This window comes from Colletotrichum costaricense (assembly GCF_030867565.1).
Source record: "Colletotrichum costaricense strain IMI 309622 chromosome Unknown Scaffold_5.1, whole genome shotgun sequence".
In the NCBI taxonomy this organism is placed as follows: domain Eukaryota; kingdom Fungi; phylum Ascomycota; class Sordariomycetes; order Glomerellales; family Glomerellaceae; genus Colletotrichum; species Colletotrichum costaricense.
In genome coordinates, this window is record NW_026848234.1 from 138,303 (window position 1) to 156,267 (window position 17,965).

Consider the following 17,965-nt stretch of genomic DNA (forward strand, 5'->3'; position numbering starts at 1 on the left):
TGATACATGAGCAGCTACAAGCCATGAGGCTTCGACGTTTCTGACCGGAGACGGCCGCCGGCCGGCCAAGCTCGAAACCCGTTTTTCCCGCCAGAACCAGTTCCTCGGAAGCGGCAACATGACTCCCGCTTGATTCAAATGCGGACGGGGATGCATGTCGAACAACGGGTTCCGTAGTGCACAGCAGCTGTCAAGAGCTTTGCCTGACCACAAGATCGGATAAGGCTGCCGGCCATCGGCATGCCGTGCAGGCTCGCCACTGCAGCGGTAGTCGTGTCTGCAGACTTCCGGTCTTACGTTACACATCCGAGTAAACGCCGTCCAAGTTGAGGCAGCCAGAGAGCACTGAACGGGCCGTCGAAGCTTAAATCGTAGCAAAGAGCGGCTTTTCGCCCTCGGGCAGCGCGGCGAGCTCCATTAAGCCATGACGCCATAAGCGCCGGAAATGCCCCCCGTCATCTGGGTCCTCCCTTTCAGTTATTTGGAGGGCCGATGCCTGGCCTCAAACCTGTCCATCCTGCCACAAACCTGGAGAGGAGCGTGGGATGAATATCTCACAAGTCATAACCATTCAAGCTTACGGATGGTGACCAGGAACTTGTGTGTAAGCCGCCCAAAGCGACCAACACACCTGACGCTGCCCCCCGTCAGCCACATCAGGATCCGCTGGGGGTGGGCGGGGGAGTCTCTTGGTCGTTTCCTTTGTGTGCTGCAAGCGCGGTAGCTTGTCTAGTCTGCGCTTCTGATAAAGCTCTTCAGCCAGCGGACACACACGCACATAGGTACGCACACACACGCATATACGCCCATACACAGAGACAAGCAGTGGTACATAGATTACCAACAATCCATCTCTTTATTCTGCAGCGCTCCTCATCTCCGGTATCTCCTTGTCAGTCTACCGTCGCACCGGGAGTTGTCACACGCCCGACATACGCACAGGTCACAGATAGCCCTACGCACAGGGCCGAGCCGTCTTGAGCTAGGCAGCTCGCGCCAACACGCCGTCATCATCCACGAATGAACGATTCCATATTTCATCATCGACACACGAAGCTCTGGCGACCTTTCTGGATTGTGCTGCAGAATCGCTCGACGTTTCCCACAGGCTGAGTAATTGCTGCAATCTTACAGGCCAAGAGACCTGCAGCCGACCCCGTGTCAACCCCTCGCATTACCCCCATGGCATGTTGCCCAGCACCCAACTGAGGAACCACGCCGTTACATGACCGGATCTGTGAATCATCACTTGTCTTATTGGACGAAGACCTGTCCCAGCGCGTGGTCTCTTGGACCTCTAGCTGCAGGTCCATCTTGATCTGGACTCGGGCGCATTGACCGTCGTGCCCTTCCCGTTGAAAAGAGGGCCCCGACTAATACCTGGATACCCTTTGTAATGCTATGGTTTACCAAGGGCTTTGTGCATCGAACCACTTCCCATAGCTTTGTAGAAGAGCTACTGAGAATTTCTCATCACTTTGGGAATAGCATCTTTTCTTGTTGAAAGACGACGAGGCCAACATGACCGACGCTGAGCTGGAGCCTCAGCTCTCTATCCTAAATCCTCATCCAACTCGGGCCCCGGGACCTCGCCTCCTTCACCAGCTTGTGCAGCTTACATCAGATGAATCGCTGCCAGCGATTCACTCACTCAATAGCCATGGAGAAGAGTCGACTCTCTCCTACGCTCAGTTCCATAATGCCGCGGATGCCCTAGCAGCTCGGATCTCTCGTTTGGCTGCGATATCCTCCGTGTCGGATGATTTTGTTATACCGATACTCATCCCCCAATGCTCACATCTCTATATCGCGATGCTGGCTATCCTCAAAGTCGGCGGTGCTTTTTGCCCTTTGCATCTAGATGCACCTCCCGAGAGAGTCAGATTCATTCTTCAAGACGTATCGGCGAAAGTTGTTCTTGTCACACGGGACTTGGCATCAAAGATCCCCCGAGACGATCCAGAGAGGGTTGTCTTAGTCGTCGACGAAGAGGTCACTGATGATCCGAATTCATCGCCGAGTCTCCCAATCAGGCATGTTGAGCCTCAACATCTTTCCTATGTCATGTACACTTCTGGGTCAACCGGCACGCCAAAAGGCGTCGGAGTCTCGCACGACGCTGCAACACAGAGTCTTCTCGCCCATGATCGGCATATTCCCAGATTCAGGCGCTTCCTTCAATTTGCCTCGCCGACGTTCGATGTATCAGTATTCGAAATCTTCTTCCCTCTTCTTCGTGGATCAACACTAGTTACGTGCGATCGTGGTCGCATGCTTAACGATCTTCCTGATGTCATCAGGACTTTGCAGGTCGATGCATGCGAGTTGACGCCTACAGTCGCTGGCAGTCTCCTTCGCTCGCGTCAGAACGCTCCTTGTCTAAAGCTCCTTCTGACGATTGGTGAGATGTTGACAGAGTCCGTTATTCGCGAGTTTGGCGGCGGCGACGTTTCGGACAGCATGCTATGGGGCATGTATGGCCCAACCGAGGCTGCAATTCACTGGTAAGTCATTGCATGTCTGTATTGGCGCCGTGAAAACTAACGCTTCGTAGCACACTTAGACCAAGATACCCTACGGCTTGTTCTTCTTCGAATATCGGATTTCCTCTGGATTCAGTCTCGTGCTTTGTCGTCGCTATCCCCGAAGACGGCGCCCCTTTCAACTTCAGCATACTTCCGAAGGGGGAACTCGGGGAGCTTGTCGTAGGAGGATATCAACTCGCCAACGGTTATCTCAACAGGCAAGAACAGACGGATGCGGCATTTATCGACACTCCTTACGGCCGCGTTTACCGCACCGGAGACAAAGCCATTGTAAATTCAGATGGAACTATGGATTGCCTTGGGAGGATATCAGACGGGCAAGTCAAGCTGCGCGGCCAGAGAATTGAGCTCGGCGAAGTGGAGCAAGCGGCAATGCGGACCACCGGTTGCCACAGTGCTGTTGCCATGGTCCTCGGTGGGATTCTAGTTGCTTTTTGCGCCATTGATGAAGGATTTACCCCGGGTGACTATGTGGAAGACATTCTCAACACTTGCCGTACATGGCTCCCGTCTTTCATGGTCCCCGGTGACATCGTCATCAAGACATGCTTCCCAAGGTTGCCCTCAGGCAAAGTGGACCGGAAACAACTCAAGAACGAGTATACAACGACGATACCGACACCATCGCAACCCAAAGGCCACTTCGAAGCGGCCAGCCCACTAGAACAGGAAGTTTTGTCAATTGTATCAAACTTTCTTGATTCTCAAATTTCTCCGTCGGCTTCGCCTGCATCCCTAGGCATTGATTCTCTGAAGGCTATCAGACTTGCTTCAGCTTTACGGGAAGGCGGTTTTCGAACATCAGCAACGGACATCCTCAGTTCTAAGACTCTTTCAGCCCTGTTCACCTCTGTACAAGCATCGGGATCAACCTCGACAGCAGACCAAGAAGACCGCGTGCTCGGCCTCAAGGATCCCTGTGAGATACACATCGACCAGGTGCTGGAGCAACGAGCGGACCTGACTTCCCTGAGAGACGACATCGCACGCTTTCAAATGTGCACACCTCTGCAAAACTCAATGCTAGCAGAGACCAATGTCAATCCACAGGCCTATTGCAACTGGATCAAGCTTGGATTTCCGGCAAAGACTACGACGGAGGAAATTTTGCAGTGGACGTACGAGATTGCACAGAACAATGAGATCTTACGGTCAGGGTTCGTATTGTGTGATGATAAGTTCGCACAAATCGTCTACAGAAAGCTTCCTCAGTCTTCTGTTCAAGTTGTCCCCCAACTGGGCGAGAGTTATTGTCTAGCTTCTGATGAGAATTACCTGCGTCCTCTCAGAGTCCAAATTCTGGAAAGTCAACAAGGTCTTGGGCCAACTGTGCTCTTCCATATGCATCACGCCCTCTACGACGGATGGTCAGCCGACATGTTGATCAAAGACTTTTCCACAATAGCCGACGGTGGAATACCCGAAATCAGACCGCAGTTCCAAGACGTTTCCAGATTTTACGCGGAACCTGCTAACAGAGGCCGCATGGATGAGGCGCGTGAATTCTGGGCGGATCATCTGCTTGGTTGGCAACGACATAATCTACCGCGTCTAATGGGTCGCCCTGCTGATACCGTCGAGACTCAGACTGCAGTTAGAGCGATGCACATTTCGCAAAGCGCCCTAGAGGAGACCGCAACACGGCTTCAATGCCACCCTCAAGTTTTCTTTCAAGCTGCTACGTTATGGCTTTGGGCCGGGTTGCAAGGACAGACGGATGTTGTAATTGGCTCAGTCTCGTCAGGCAGGACCATTCCGGTAACTAGCATTGAGCGCATCATGGGACCTTGTATCATGACAACGCCTTTGAGAGTCAACTTCGCCGGGATTGCGACAATTGTCGACCTCGTTCGCCACATCCAGGGTATGAACCGTGGCGCGCTACAACACGGCGTGTTACCGTTGGCAGACATCAAGAGAATCGCAGGCGTGAACCTCGGAGATGCCCTCTTCGATGTGCTGTTCGTCTACCAAGAGTCTCTCTACAGTCAGCAAGCAAAACATGGTCATGTTCGGGAAATATCTCATCAGGACTTTCTAGAGACCAGCCTTCTGGTTGAAGTTGAGCCTTCCGCCGAGAGCTTGGTTTGTCGCCTGACATACCACACCTCCGCATTTACCACAGAACACGCCAAGATTTTGATGGAACAATTGGACTCGGTGGTTTCACACCTGATACTAGAGCCTCAAAGCCAAGTGGAAACTATCGGAAAATCACTGTCCCCAGGGCTCACTTCCATCTTCAACGTCCATCCTGCAACTCTCTCCACGGTCCCGGACCTAGCGGCAATGTTTGAGCACACAGCAATTGTCACACCCGATGCCACAGCCATCCGATTCGCAAGATCTCTTGACGAAGGAGATTTTGACACCATATCGTACAGTAGCCTGAATACCTCGGCTAACAAGATCGCGAGGCATCTTCATAAGCTAGGCGCGAGAGAGGGCGACATTGTGGGCATAATTATGGAAAAATCAATCTGCTTGTATGCCGCCATCCTGGGTATTCTTAAGGCTGGCTGCGCATACTTGCCTCTCCTGCCTACCACCCCGAATGACAGAATCCGGCTCATTTTGACGCAAGCAGAGGTTACAGTCTGTGTTGCCGATGCGGGCGTCTCATCAACTTTAGACGATCTCTCCAATTGTCAATTTGTGGACGCCCTGTCAATCGACTCGGCTGGCACCACGGAGAATAATTTGAGCCTGTCGGCAGACCCTTCGCGACCAGCGTATGTCATCTATACGTCTGGAACCACAGGCACACCCAAGGGCGTGGTAGTCACACAGAAGAACATCATGAGCAACCTGGATGTTTTGTCCAGGATATACCCCCATAGCAACGCTTCTCGTTTCCTGCAAGCATGTTCACAGGCGTTTGATGTCTCAGTCTTTGAGATTTTCTTTACTTGGAAGGTTGGAGCATGTTTGTGCTCTGGTACCAACGATACCCTTTTTGGGGACTTGGAGCGTGCCATCCAGTTTTTGGGATGCACTCATCTCAGCATGACCCCGACGGTTGCGTCTTTAGTCAACCCTCGCAATGTGCCCGCAGTTAATTTCCTCGCTACTGCCGGCGAACCCATGACTGCACATGTTGCAGAGAAATGGACCGGCTTCCTATATCAAGGTATGCTTCACACTGCTTTGAAGGCTTTGACCTTGAGCTAATCACTTTTATAGGATATGGCCCAGCTGAAACCACAAACATTTGCACCGTCAAGAGGATGAAGCCTGGAGACTTCATCGACCACCTTGGGTTCTCATTTGACAACACTTCAACCTTTGTTCTCGGCTCTACAGCGAACGCAGCAGTTCCCATTGGCTGTGTCGGCGAGCTCTGCTTTGGAGGAGACCAAGTTGCAGCTGGCTATCTAGGGATGAAGAGTCTCACTGAGTCCAAGTTCCTCGAGCACCCGCAGTTCGGTAGAATCTACCGATCAGGCGACATGGGACGGATGCTTGCAGATGGATCTTTGATGGTACTTGGACGAATGGATGACCAACTTAAACTACGCGGACAGCGGATTGACACTGGCGAAATTGGCAGCATCCTCACGAATTCAAGCATTGCTACGTCAAGCGCAGTAGTCATCGTCAGCAACGCAACTACAACCGCGTCTCAATTAGCTGTGTTCTATGTACCCGCGCAACAATCCCATGCTGACTTTAGGACTTTGCCTATCGACGAAGGACTGTTCCAAGCAAACAACACCCTTTTCAGCCTCCTTAGATCACGCGTACCCGCCTACATGGTCCCGAGCTACCTGGTCCCAATAAGTTCTGTGCCGTTGACGTCTAGTGGCAAGGTCGACAAAGCCAGGCTTCAAGCAATTTTCCGCGGCTTAGACCGGAACTACGTCGGCCGCGCTGCAGGCTCTCTCCAGCAGAAGGAAGATGAAAAGTTCTGGTCTGATGAGGAACGAACAATCAGAGCGGCGGTGTCCCAGACAACCAATGTAGCTGCAAGTGAAATTGCTCGATGGCAGCCTTTTTCTGCTCTTGGGCTAGACTCTATATTCGCAATTTCACTCGCTAGGTCTCTACAAGCTTCTTTCAGCCGAAGGGTGCCGGTTTCGATGATCCTTCGGACAGGCTGCATAGCTCGCTTGGCCCAGGAGATACTTGCCAATACACCAATTACCTCCTCAAGCACAATTTCTAGTGTCTCCACGCCGTTACCTCGGGAATTCGTTAACGAAGTAAAGCGAGACTTCGCGAAAGAGGGAAAACAGGTTTCTTCAGTTCTACCGTGCACCCCGCTTCAAGAGGCCATGCTTTCGTCAACGACGGGGTCATCCTACTCAAACCAGATGATCTTCAGACTACATATTCCTGATACAGACATGAAGGGGCACTGGGAGCATATGCACCACCGGCATGGCATTCTTCGGACCTGTTTTGTGTCGACTAGAGACTCAAAACGTGCCGTTGCGCAAGTTGTGTTATACTCTGTGCCCATGACGTGGGGCCTGATCGAGGTAGACAGTCTAGAAGAAGCAGCCAGTCAACACGTGGAAGGGTTGCCCGGTGCAGTGGACTCAAAAATCCCACCACTTTCACTCGCTATCCTCAGGGTAGCAGGAGATGTCTATCTCTCATTTGCATGCCACCATGCTCTTTATGACGGCGTGGCAATGGAGGCACTTCTTGCGGAGGTTGAGCTGCTCGCAGCCGGCAAGACTCTCCCGGCTCCATTGGAGTACGAGCCTGTTCTTGCAGAGATTCTTCAATCACCCGACGGAACAAGCAGTTTCTGGAAGAGCCACTTCGAAGCCTTCAAGCCCACTCAGCACATTCTCTCAGCTGGGGGCTCTCAACTTCCTGGATCATCCACGACTATTGTCACGTCGAAGCCGCTTGTCATGTCCCTCGGCCAAATGCAAGCTATGTGCAAGACTTTGGGTGTTTCAGTGCTATCCTACTTCCAAACAGCATGGTCTGTATTTCTGACTCTGGTATATGAGGAGTCAGATATTTGCTTTGGAAATGTCATGAGCGGCAGGGCTTTGGCAGTGGATGGCATTGACCGTTTAGTCGCTCCCTGTTTCAATACTTTGCCTGTCAGAGTTGAAGTCCCCCTATCAACGGAAAGCGCGGCGCTTCTCAAGACATTCCAGAACATCAATCCTCGTCTATTGGAGCATCAGTTTACCCCCTTGCGTTCAATTCAAAGCCAGGTTTCGAAGAGTGGTAGACAGCTATTTGACTCTCTTCTCCTCCTTCAGCAACCGAAACCAGATCGTTCTTCTGGTATTTGGGAACTAGTTGAGGATAATGGAACCATGGATGTAAGTCTTAATTTTTGGATGATCGAAGTTTTGCGAGGGAAGAAAGAGCTAATGAAAAATGTACAGGTACCTCTCGTTTGCGAATTGGTCCCGTCTCCGGTCCGTGACCTAATGATCGTTACACTTCACTCTAACAGGTATGTTCCGGACCGTCAGCTGGCATAAAGAAGGGGGGACTAACCTCAAGTGTAGTCCTTTCATGACAGAAGAAGCAGCCGTTGCACTGCTCGACACGTTTTTGTTTGTTGCTCAGCACATAGCGACCCACCCTGCTTCCAGTATTCCTACGCGAGATCATTTGGCGCCAGGGACAAGGCGGGCCCTTGAACGTCTCAAAGTCGATAAGATTTCAGAGACAACTGAGAAATCAGACGCAGACGTAGCTTCCGTCACCGAAGAGTGGAGCCAAGATGAAGACCAGCTCCGATCGATCATCTCCGAGCTCTCGCAGGTTCCAGCCTCAAACATTCGCAGAAACACAACCATCTTCCAGCTAGGCCTTGACAGCATCAATGCAGTACAACTTGCAACCATGATGCGCAAGAGAGGTCTGGGGTTGTCTGCCTTGGATGTCATCGAATTCCCTACTTGTGCGAGACTGGCCACTCGACTACACGTTGTACCCGCGCAAAATACCCGTCAATATAACTTTACGAAATTCGACCGAGAAGTCAGGGACTCTTCGGCTGGTGAATTCGACAAGATCCTACCATGTTCGCCTTTACAATCCGCTATGCTGAACGACTTCATCCAGTCAGAGGGTAAAGACTACCTCAATTACATGTCTTTTGCGCTCAACGAAGACATTTCCGTTGATTTACTTCAGAAGGCGTGGACTGCTTTGCTCGACCACCATGAGATCCTGAGGACAGGGTTCATCTCCACACAACATCGAGATGCCTCTTTTGCAATGGTGCAGATCCCGTCCACACGCTGCCACCTTCGTCTCACGGTTTACAATAATGCACCCGAGTCGTTCAGTGTCACAAAGTGGAAACTAGACACTGCGCACGAAATTTTGAGCTCAATGGAGCAACCCCCTTGGGCCTTAGCTCTCGAAGCGGCGACCTCGGGCGTGACAATGCATCTGATTATTCACCATGCGCTCTATGATGCATACTCATTGCAGCTGCTTCTTCGGGATCTGTCATCATACATCTCCGGAAGACCCATGGTCCAACACTTGTCTATTGAGAATGGTCTCTCGGAAATCCTTCAGGCTTCTCTTGATACTAGTGAAGCAGAAACTTTTTGGAAGCAAAAGACTGCTCAAGTTGTCGTCAACCGTTTCCCTACCTTGACGCCCCTGACGGAAAAGTCTCCGGAATCGATGGTTGTAAAGAGATTTTCCAGTGTGGACTTCACCCAACTGTCCGCAAACGCGAAGAGGCTCGGTGTATCAATTCAGGGTGTCCTGCAAGCCACCTGGACTCGTATCTTGTCCGCATATCTAGGCGAAGAAGATGTAGTGTTCGGCATCGTCTTGTCTGGTCGCCTGAGCGATGAGACAAAGAACATCGTTCTCCCATGCATCACTACTCTGCCTGTCATCGCGCACAATAGATCATCAAATTCTGAGCTTGTTCAACAGATGCTTGACTACAACAATCAGCTTCTGAAGCATCAGAATGCCCCTTTGGCACAAGTTCAGAGATGGCTTGGATATCCAAACACGAGAGTATTTGATACCCTACTTGTGTATCAACGAATGCCAACTGACGACGCTCCCGGTTTCCCATGGGAAGTTGTCAGCGATGAGGGCAACTTGGATTATTCAGTTTCGTTTGAAGTCGAACCGCTTCCCGAAGGCAAGATCCAACTGCGTCTGTCCTTCAAAACCGATATTTTGCCCAAGACTCAAGCAATTCATTTGCTGGACCAATTCGACGCAGTGCTAAGGCATCTCGTCCAGTGCCCCGAGCAGACAGCAGATGACCTATGGACCACTGATCCGTCGATTTTCTCCATCATACCTCCCCTGGAGCCTACGATTCATTCCAACGAACCTTTCCTCCACAGCTTTGTCGAGACCAAGGCTGAGACTCATCCTGACAAGATTGCCCTGGAATTTGTGACCGGTTTCAATGGCGAAACTCCTATCTCTAGACAATGGTCTTTCCGGGAACTCAATGAGAAGGGAAACCAGGTCGCGCATGTTTTGTTACCTCACGCAAAAGTCGGCGAGACTATCGCAATCCACTTTGATAAGTGCCCGGAGGCCTGCTTTGCGATTCTTGGAATTCTCAAATCAGGCTGCGCTTTTCTAGCCTTGGACCCGTCGGCTCCCAAAGCGAGAAAGGAATTCATTCTCAAAGACTCTGGCGCTTTGGTATTATTGACTAATGTTGATATCGACTTTGCCGTCGAGCAGCCTATCATTCATATAGACGACACTGCACTGAGTCACCAGCCAAGACAATTCAATCCCCCAAAAGGTTTGAGCGTGCAAGACAATTCTTATTGTCTGTACACCTCTGGCACCACTGGGACACCCAAAGGATGCGAGATAACTCACGAGAACGCAGTCCAGGCCATGAAGGCATTCCAGAGGCTGTTTGATGGACACTGGGATGAGACGTCCAAATGGTTGCAGTTCGCATCGTTCCACTTCGATGTGTCTGTTTTAGAACAGTACTGGAGTTGGTCGGTGGGGATGACTCTGGTCGGAGCGCCTAGAGATCTGATTCTTGACGACCTTGCCGGTACGATTCAGCGCCTCGGCATTACGCACATTGACTTGACGCCTAGCTTGGCTCGTCTTCTTGATCCAGTTGAGGTCCCAAGTCTGTCAAGAGGAGTCTTCATCACTGGAGGAGAGGCTCTCAAACAGGAAATTCTTGATGTTTGGGGCCCTATTGGTGTGATCTACAACGCATATGGTCCGACTGAGGCAACAATCGGGGTCACCATGTATCAACGTGTACCACAGAACGGCAGGGCATTGAATATTGGCAAACAGTTCGACAACGTTGGATCATACGTGTTGCATCCAGGCACGGACATTCCGGTCATGAAAGGCGGTGTTGGAGAGCTCTGTGTTTCCGGAAAACTTGTTGGCAAGGGTTATTTGAAGCGACCGCAATTGACTCAGGAACGATTCCCCTTCCTGGAAAGACATGGTGAACGTGTCTACCGCACCGGAGACCTGGTCAGAGTACTACACGATGGCTGTTTTGACTTCCTTGGCCGTGCTGATGACCAAGTCAAGCTGAGAGGTCAACGCCTGGAAATAGGGGAGATTAACCACTCGATTCGAACTCGGGTTCGTCAGGTTAGCGATGTCGCTACTTTGGTGACCAAGCACGGCAGTCTCGACAAGGATCTCTTGGTCACGTTTTTCAGCTGCAAGTCAACGAGTGCTTCGAAGAACGAACTGCAGGTCTTGAGTGGAACAGATACCGCAGCCCTCGTCCGTTCTGTCCGGAAAGCCTGCAGAGACACTCTACCGGGATACATGGTTCCTTCATACATCTTCCAGGTTCCAAGAATACCTCTTTCTCCAAACAATAAGGCAGACATCAAGCAGCTCAACCAACTTTTCCGCACGCTCACCCCTGAGAAATTGGTGCGACTGTCACCGTCTTCAAGCGCAGCTTCTGAGCCAGTCAATGACACTCAGCGCCTGGTCCTATCAACGACGAGAGAGTTCCTGGGAGATGACACGAACATATCTCTATCGAGCAATATTTTTGACCTCGGCGTGGACTCTATCTCAGCCCTAAGGTTGTCACGCCAGTTGCGCAAGAATGGTCTTATTGGAGCGTCGCCCCAGGTCGTTCTTCGAAACCCAGGTCTGGGAGATCTGGCCGAAACTCTGCAAGAGAGTCAGTCTTCGAATGAAAGCAGTGGTGTCCAAGAGGCACGCCAGCTCATTCACGCATTTGAACACAGATACCGGTCCTTGGCCGTCCAAGAGCTTGGATTGACGGATGATCGAGACATCGAGTACGTTGCACCATGCACGCCTCTTCAAGAAGGAATGCTTTCGCGCTTCATGTCAGATCAGGACGAAGGTGCCTACTTCACTGCGTTCCGCCTCAAGCTTGCGCCAGCAGTATCCATTGCCAAGCTCAAGAGCGCCTGTGAGAACATGGTGAAAGCGCATGCGATCTTACGAACTAGCTTCATCCAAACACCTGCTGGTTTTGCTCAAGTCGCAGTCAAGTCATCTCAGCTCTCATGGAAAGATTTCCGTGATCGTAGCCCCGCCGAGCTCGAGTCACTACTCTCCAGTGCTCTTCCAGACCTAATACATCAGAACAGCAGGAATGTTTCAAATCCTCTGGAGCTGATTGTTACTCAATTGGGCGAGGAGACTGTCCTTGTTGTTCACATCTTCCATGCGCTGTACGACGGCTCAAGCTTCGAATCCATGCTTCGATGGGTGTCTGCTGAGTATTTGAACCAAGAACACGAGACACCTCCATCTTTTCTGGACACCCTCGCTCATGGTCCTTTGGCAAATTACGATTCTAGCCGCCAGTTCTGGGTTGAGCATCTGAGTGACTGCTCCTTCGATACCCTTCCTAGGTTGCGCTCAGAAGATGCTGCTGGTATCATCACAAAGACCAAGACTTACTCGGCACGCAATCTGGAGACGTTGCGTAGATCTCTGAACGTCACCCTGCAGTCGGTTGTGCTTGCACTATGGACCTCTGTCATCAAAAAGCACTTTCCAGGCAACGCTGCTACTGGAGTCATTGTTTCTGGCCGTTCTATTGATCTGGAACAGATTGAGAATACCATCGGCCCGTTGTTCAACACACTATTATTCTATGCTGGCCTCAAAGAGGGTGACACTTGGTTATCCCTTATCCAGAAATGTCATGAGTTCAACACTTCCGTGCTGCAATTCCAGCACGTGCCGCTACGCAACATTCAAAAATGGTGCACAAAGTCTAGAGGCCGTCCCATCTTCGAGAATCTGTTCGTGTTCCAGATCCAGACACCTCCATCCACAGAGCCATCTGGCATGTGGTCCGTCATGGACGACTACAGTGTTTCTGACTACCCCCTGGCCTTCGAAGCATCCGCGACCCCAGACGGCCAGTTGCGCATCCAGATTGTCGCGCACAGAGATGTAGCCGACGAATTGACGATGAGCTCTTTGTTTGAAGAGATTGATGACGCCATGGTCGACGTGACATCCAGGGCCACTCATTCCTTGCCTGTTACCGCGAATCCTTCCAGGGAGGCTTCAACAGCGGCATCTCCCCGCACACCACTGACTTCAAGACCGGAGTCCGTTGATGGGGAGATCTCGAAAGGTTACCAGCTCGACTTGAGCCTGTCAGATTTTGAGTGGAACTCAACTGCCTTGGCTTTGAGGAAGGAGATTGCCGCCCTGGCTGGTGCTTCCGAAGACAGCATCACAGAGAACATGGCGCTGCTTCAATTAGGTCTTGACAGCATTGATCTCGTCAAGCTCTCCGCAAGACTCAAACACATCGGCTATGAGCTCACTTTATCTCAACTTATGCGTGCGCAAACGATCGCTGCGATGTCCAAAATTTTGAAGGATAAGAAGGCAACTGAAACTGAGGTCGATTGCCAGTCGGGCTTCGATGAGCTCAAGCGTCACTTATGGAGAGCAGTGGAAGCAACTCAATTCAACCTAGACAACGTGGAGGCTGTCTTGCCTCCTACCCCTCTGCAGGAGTCTATGATGGGAGACATGCTACAGTCAGACTTTCTCCAGTACTTCAATCATGACATCTTGGAGCTGGCCGATGGACTAGACCTTGACAGATTTGAAAGGGCCTGGAAGCAGACCGTGGAACGCTCACCAATACTGCGAACCGTTTTCGTCCAGATTGAGGATCCGGACGTGAAGCAGACTTTTGCTCAGGTTGTGTTAAAGCCAGATTCTTGCTTACTGGCCTTGTGCAAGTATGAAGCAAATGGTCAGAACGAGCCGCAGACCATCATCCAACACCACAAGGAGACTGCACAAGCCGCGAACGGGCAAGGCAACTTACTTCAATTATCCCTCCTATCTACGGGCTCGAGGTCTCTGCTCATTCTATCGATTTCACATGCTCTGTACGATGGCTGGTCATTGGCCTTGCTACACCAAGACATTGCTGCCGCCTATCGAGGCCAGTCGGTTGATCGCCCGCCAACTGAGCCGTTCCTGCGAAACCTGATAAAAACACCAACTGACCAGTCAAGAAAGTTTTGGTCTCAATATCTCGCAAACACTCAGCCGTCTGTGCTGCCCAAGAGGCAATCTTCTGACGATCTATCAAGGGACGTCACTCACCGTACGGAAGCTATCTCTAGCATCAAGCAGGAACAAGTTACTGCATTCTGCAAGCGTTATGCTGTCAGCTTGCAGGTTTTGGGTCAAGCGTGTTGGGCATCGGTAGTTGCGACTCTGATCCAGTCTCTTGAGGTCACTTTCGGTGTGGTTCTTGCTGGCCGAGACTCTGAACAATCGCAAGCTCTGATGTTCCCGACAATGAACACTGTAGCAGTCCGTTGCTTCCTCCACGGCTCTACTACGAGCTTCTTGCGCTACCTTCAAGAGACGATGAGCGATATCACGGAGTTCCAGAACTACCCTCTGCGAAAAGCCCAGAGCGCTGCGGGCGGGCGTCTCTTCAACACTCTTTTCATCCTCCAGAAGAGCCCCAACTCAGGACCAGACGACGTCCAGATCATGAAGTCTATTCAGGGGTCTTCCGCAACCGACTTCGCTGTCTGTGCTGAGTTGGAGGTCACCCCCAATACACTTGTTTGGCGCATTGCTGGACAGAATGCCTTTGTGTCTGAAAAGATGACGCAGCAGCTACTTCATCAGCTTGACAGATCTTTGATGTTCATTGTCAATACACCTGAAGACAATCTTCTCCGCTTTGAGGGTGACCAGGTTTCTATCTGTCAACTGCCAAAATTCCACTCCAAAGCAACGACGCCCTCGTCTTCGGGATCGACGCCAACAACGAGGCCATCTGGAGATGATACTGAGTGGACACCAGATGAGAGCGCTATACGAAGAGTACTCTCGCGAGCAGCGAATGTAGAAGTCCAGTCAATCAGCAAAAACCACACCCTTTACAACCTGGGTCTAGACTCTATCAGCGCCATCAAAGTGGCGGCGCTTCTGCGCAAAGAGGGTATCAACCTTGGCGTTCGCGCGCTCTTAACTTCCAGCTCAATCAAGGAGATGGCCCGGCATGCCCAAGCTACTCCCACCAGTTTTGATGCTGCACCAGAAACGCAGGGTATTGCATCCAGATACAAGCTACCCACTTCTATCAACACGCAAGCGCTGCTTTCCAGTGCTGCCTTGTCCGAGTCGTGTGTCGAGGATATTTTGGCACCACTCCCGATGCAAGTCTACATGGTCTCCGCGTGGCAGAACGCAAATGGTCGTGTTTTCTATCCCGAATTCTTTTATCGCCTCAAGGGGTCTGTCAAGATTGACCAACTGCAGTCAGCATGGGCTGCTGTGGTGGACTCTGAGCCAATTCTCCGAACTTGCTTGGTCGCTACTGGCGAAAGATCACTGCCCTTCGTCCAGATCATACTGCAGACTGATATTGACGGACCCCACAAGCGGATTGTCATTGATGGACAACGTTCAACCGCGGAAACAAGACAATGCTACCCGCAAGTGCAACTCAGTACGAAGCAAGAAGACAACGAGTCGTGGGCACTGAAGTTACGTATTCACCATTCTCTTTACGACGGCTTCAGCTTGCCGGCTCTCATGCAGAAGTTGCAGGCAACAATTCAGTCTGAAGCTTCTGATATAGTAGTTGATCTGGGTTCATGGAGGGCATTCCTTGCTTCGAGCCATGCGACTGAAGTCAAGCAGAACAATAAGGCGTTCTGGTCCAAGTATCTGAACGGTGTTGACCAGTCGACGAGCGATGGTCACGCAAATCAGTCTGTCTCATTGAGCCGAGTTGCTCTTCTCAAACGCTCGGTTGTCCCGGAAGTTGGCCGTCTCCAGAAACGTTCTGCCCAAGCCGGCGTTGGACTACCGGCGCTTTTCTTCGCCGCCACAGCAAAAGCACTGCAAAAGTTCAGAAGTCAGGGAACGAGAGACATTGTCTTTGGTATCTACTATGCTAACAGATCATCGACCAAGGAATTGGCCAGCACGTTCCCCACGCTCAACTTGGTGCCGCTCAAGGTGTCTCTGACAGCAGATCTTGACATCCTCCAGATTGCCAAGTATGTTCAAGAGGACTTGCATCACATTTCTTCTCATGCAGGTGTCGGACTTTGGGAGATCAAGGATTGGACTGGGCTCGAGATCGATTGTTTTGTCAACTTCCTCCACCTCGGTGAAGACAGCAGTGAGATGCCGGAGATCGGCAACGTTTCGCTGGAGCCAATTCACAATCTCGGCGAGACAGATGAAGCCAGCAGCAGCAGCAGCAATGATGCCGAAGAGTGTTCCGTACGCTGGCTGAAGAACAATGCGGTCAAAGACGTCTTTCCAGTATGTGCCCCCATTTGGCTAGAACTTAATCACAAAACATAGTATCTAACGTTTTACAGGACGCACTCGATGTTGAAGCCTCGATCAATGCGGGTGCAATGGACATCGGAGTCTTCGGAGCATCGACGAAGGTGTCTGAAGATACTGCCGAAGGGTTGATTGGACTACTCGGTGGTTTACTGAAGGATTTGTAAGGTTCGATAGGGGCGTTAGGTCTTGTACATCCAGATTTCATGTGCTATTTGATACGTATAGTTTTGCTTTGCTTTCTGCTAGGATGGTAATTGCCAACGGGATTATTGGGGGTTATTACCTCTTATTTGAAGAATTATTCGCATGACATTGTTTTGTGCAATCGTAAGCAACCCAAACATTTACCTTTTCCATCTCCAACGTGCCTTTTCAGGATACGATGGCTTCATCTCTAATGCCAAGCCGTGTCGTCGTGATCGCAAGCAACACTTCACGTACCACCCAATACGTTGCACCCAAGCTGTCATTTAATCAACGCATCATGGATCACTTCGGCATGGACCGAACCGCTCAGCTGAGTGGCTGAGCCTTCCCGCGACACGTCGAACCGCCTTCTTGAAGGAGTTCGGATTCACACCAACAGCGAGTGTCTAAGCCTCTTGGCGACTGTTGGCTAATGGCTTGGTACCACGTTAGTCGAATGGCAGTCTACGAATCCTGTAGCCTTCTTTAAGCAGAAAGTGTCATTAGTCGTCTTAACCCCGACTGGTGCGCTGACAGCCTGACATTCTCCTTCTTCCACTTGCCCAAGTCAGGTAGCCGAAAGTTGCCTCACTGCGCTGATGCGGGAATAGGGGATTTTGGGGGTTCGAGCGGTGGTCCATGCAAGGCACGCCCGGATATGAAGACCAGATCGATAAGGTCGTCCCATTGCACTAGCGGAGCGATCCCCGAACAGGCAGGTCTGCGGTTAATGCTGACAGGGAATACAGGCATCATCTGCCGAGACCATCACGCGGACCGGGGGGAAGAGTTGGTCCATTGGACTCCGTCAACTTTGGGGTTGAACGCTGTAGCAAATGGTAGGTCTGGAGGATTGAGAAAGTCGAGTCTGTTGATAATCGATATCTCGTATCTCGTACGAATACAGAAGAATGAACCAGAATGGCGAAATGTCTCAGCCGGCGGGATGATCACTTCATCTGCCCGATTTTCCCATTCCCGTATCCGCCATTGTGCAGCAAGCTCTGGCCATGTGCTCCTCCATGAAGAAAGTGACACGGGCAAGGCGTAAAGCTTTGAGATTACTACCTCCTCTATTCGTAGTGATTATTTTGGCGAATGGAAGCTTATTGACCCCTTGCGACGAACAAGTTCTTTTGCTACAGCATGTTAATTTGTTACAATGTACGGATATCTTGTCTGCCTTGCGCTTCCGACCTTCTGCGTTGAGATGTGATGCAGAATTGACCAGAGTTGGCAGCTGAGGTCTTGTCATGACAACATAATTGTTCGATTGCTGACAGGCCCGGGATCATGTTTCCCCTCATCCCCCACTCACTCAGAGTACAGCAAGCGTTAGTTATTTTGGTCATAGCGAGTCACTCGGAGAGTCGGGGGAAAATCGCAAGCCACTCGTTCTTAATCCATTCCCAATCTCACCTACCTAAGCTAAGCGTTGCATCAACGGCGGTTCCTGA

At 51.1% G+C, this 17,965-nt stretch overlaps 1 protein-coding gene across 1 annotated transcript; it reads left to right on the forward strand.

Annotated features, from left to right (window-relative positions):
- Window positions 1–1,521: 1,521 nt before the first annotated feature.
- Window positions 1,522–16,486, forward strand: CCOS01_05157 (amino acid adenylation domain-containing protein; the record flags this gene model as incomplete). Its single annotated transcript, XM_060453338.1, has 6 exons — window positions 1,522–2,504; window positions 2,555–5,676; window positions 5,730–7,837; window positions 7,904–7,974; window positions 8,030–16,292; window positions 16,352–16,486. The coding sequence occupies 6 exons, from the start codon at window positions 1,522–1,524 to the stop codon at window positions 16,484–16,486; spliced, it is 14,682 nt and encodes a 4,893-aa protein (XP_060315110.1).
- Between the last annotated feature and the right edge of the window lie 1,479 nt (window positions 16,487–17,965).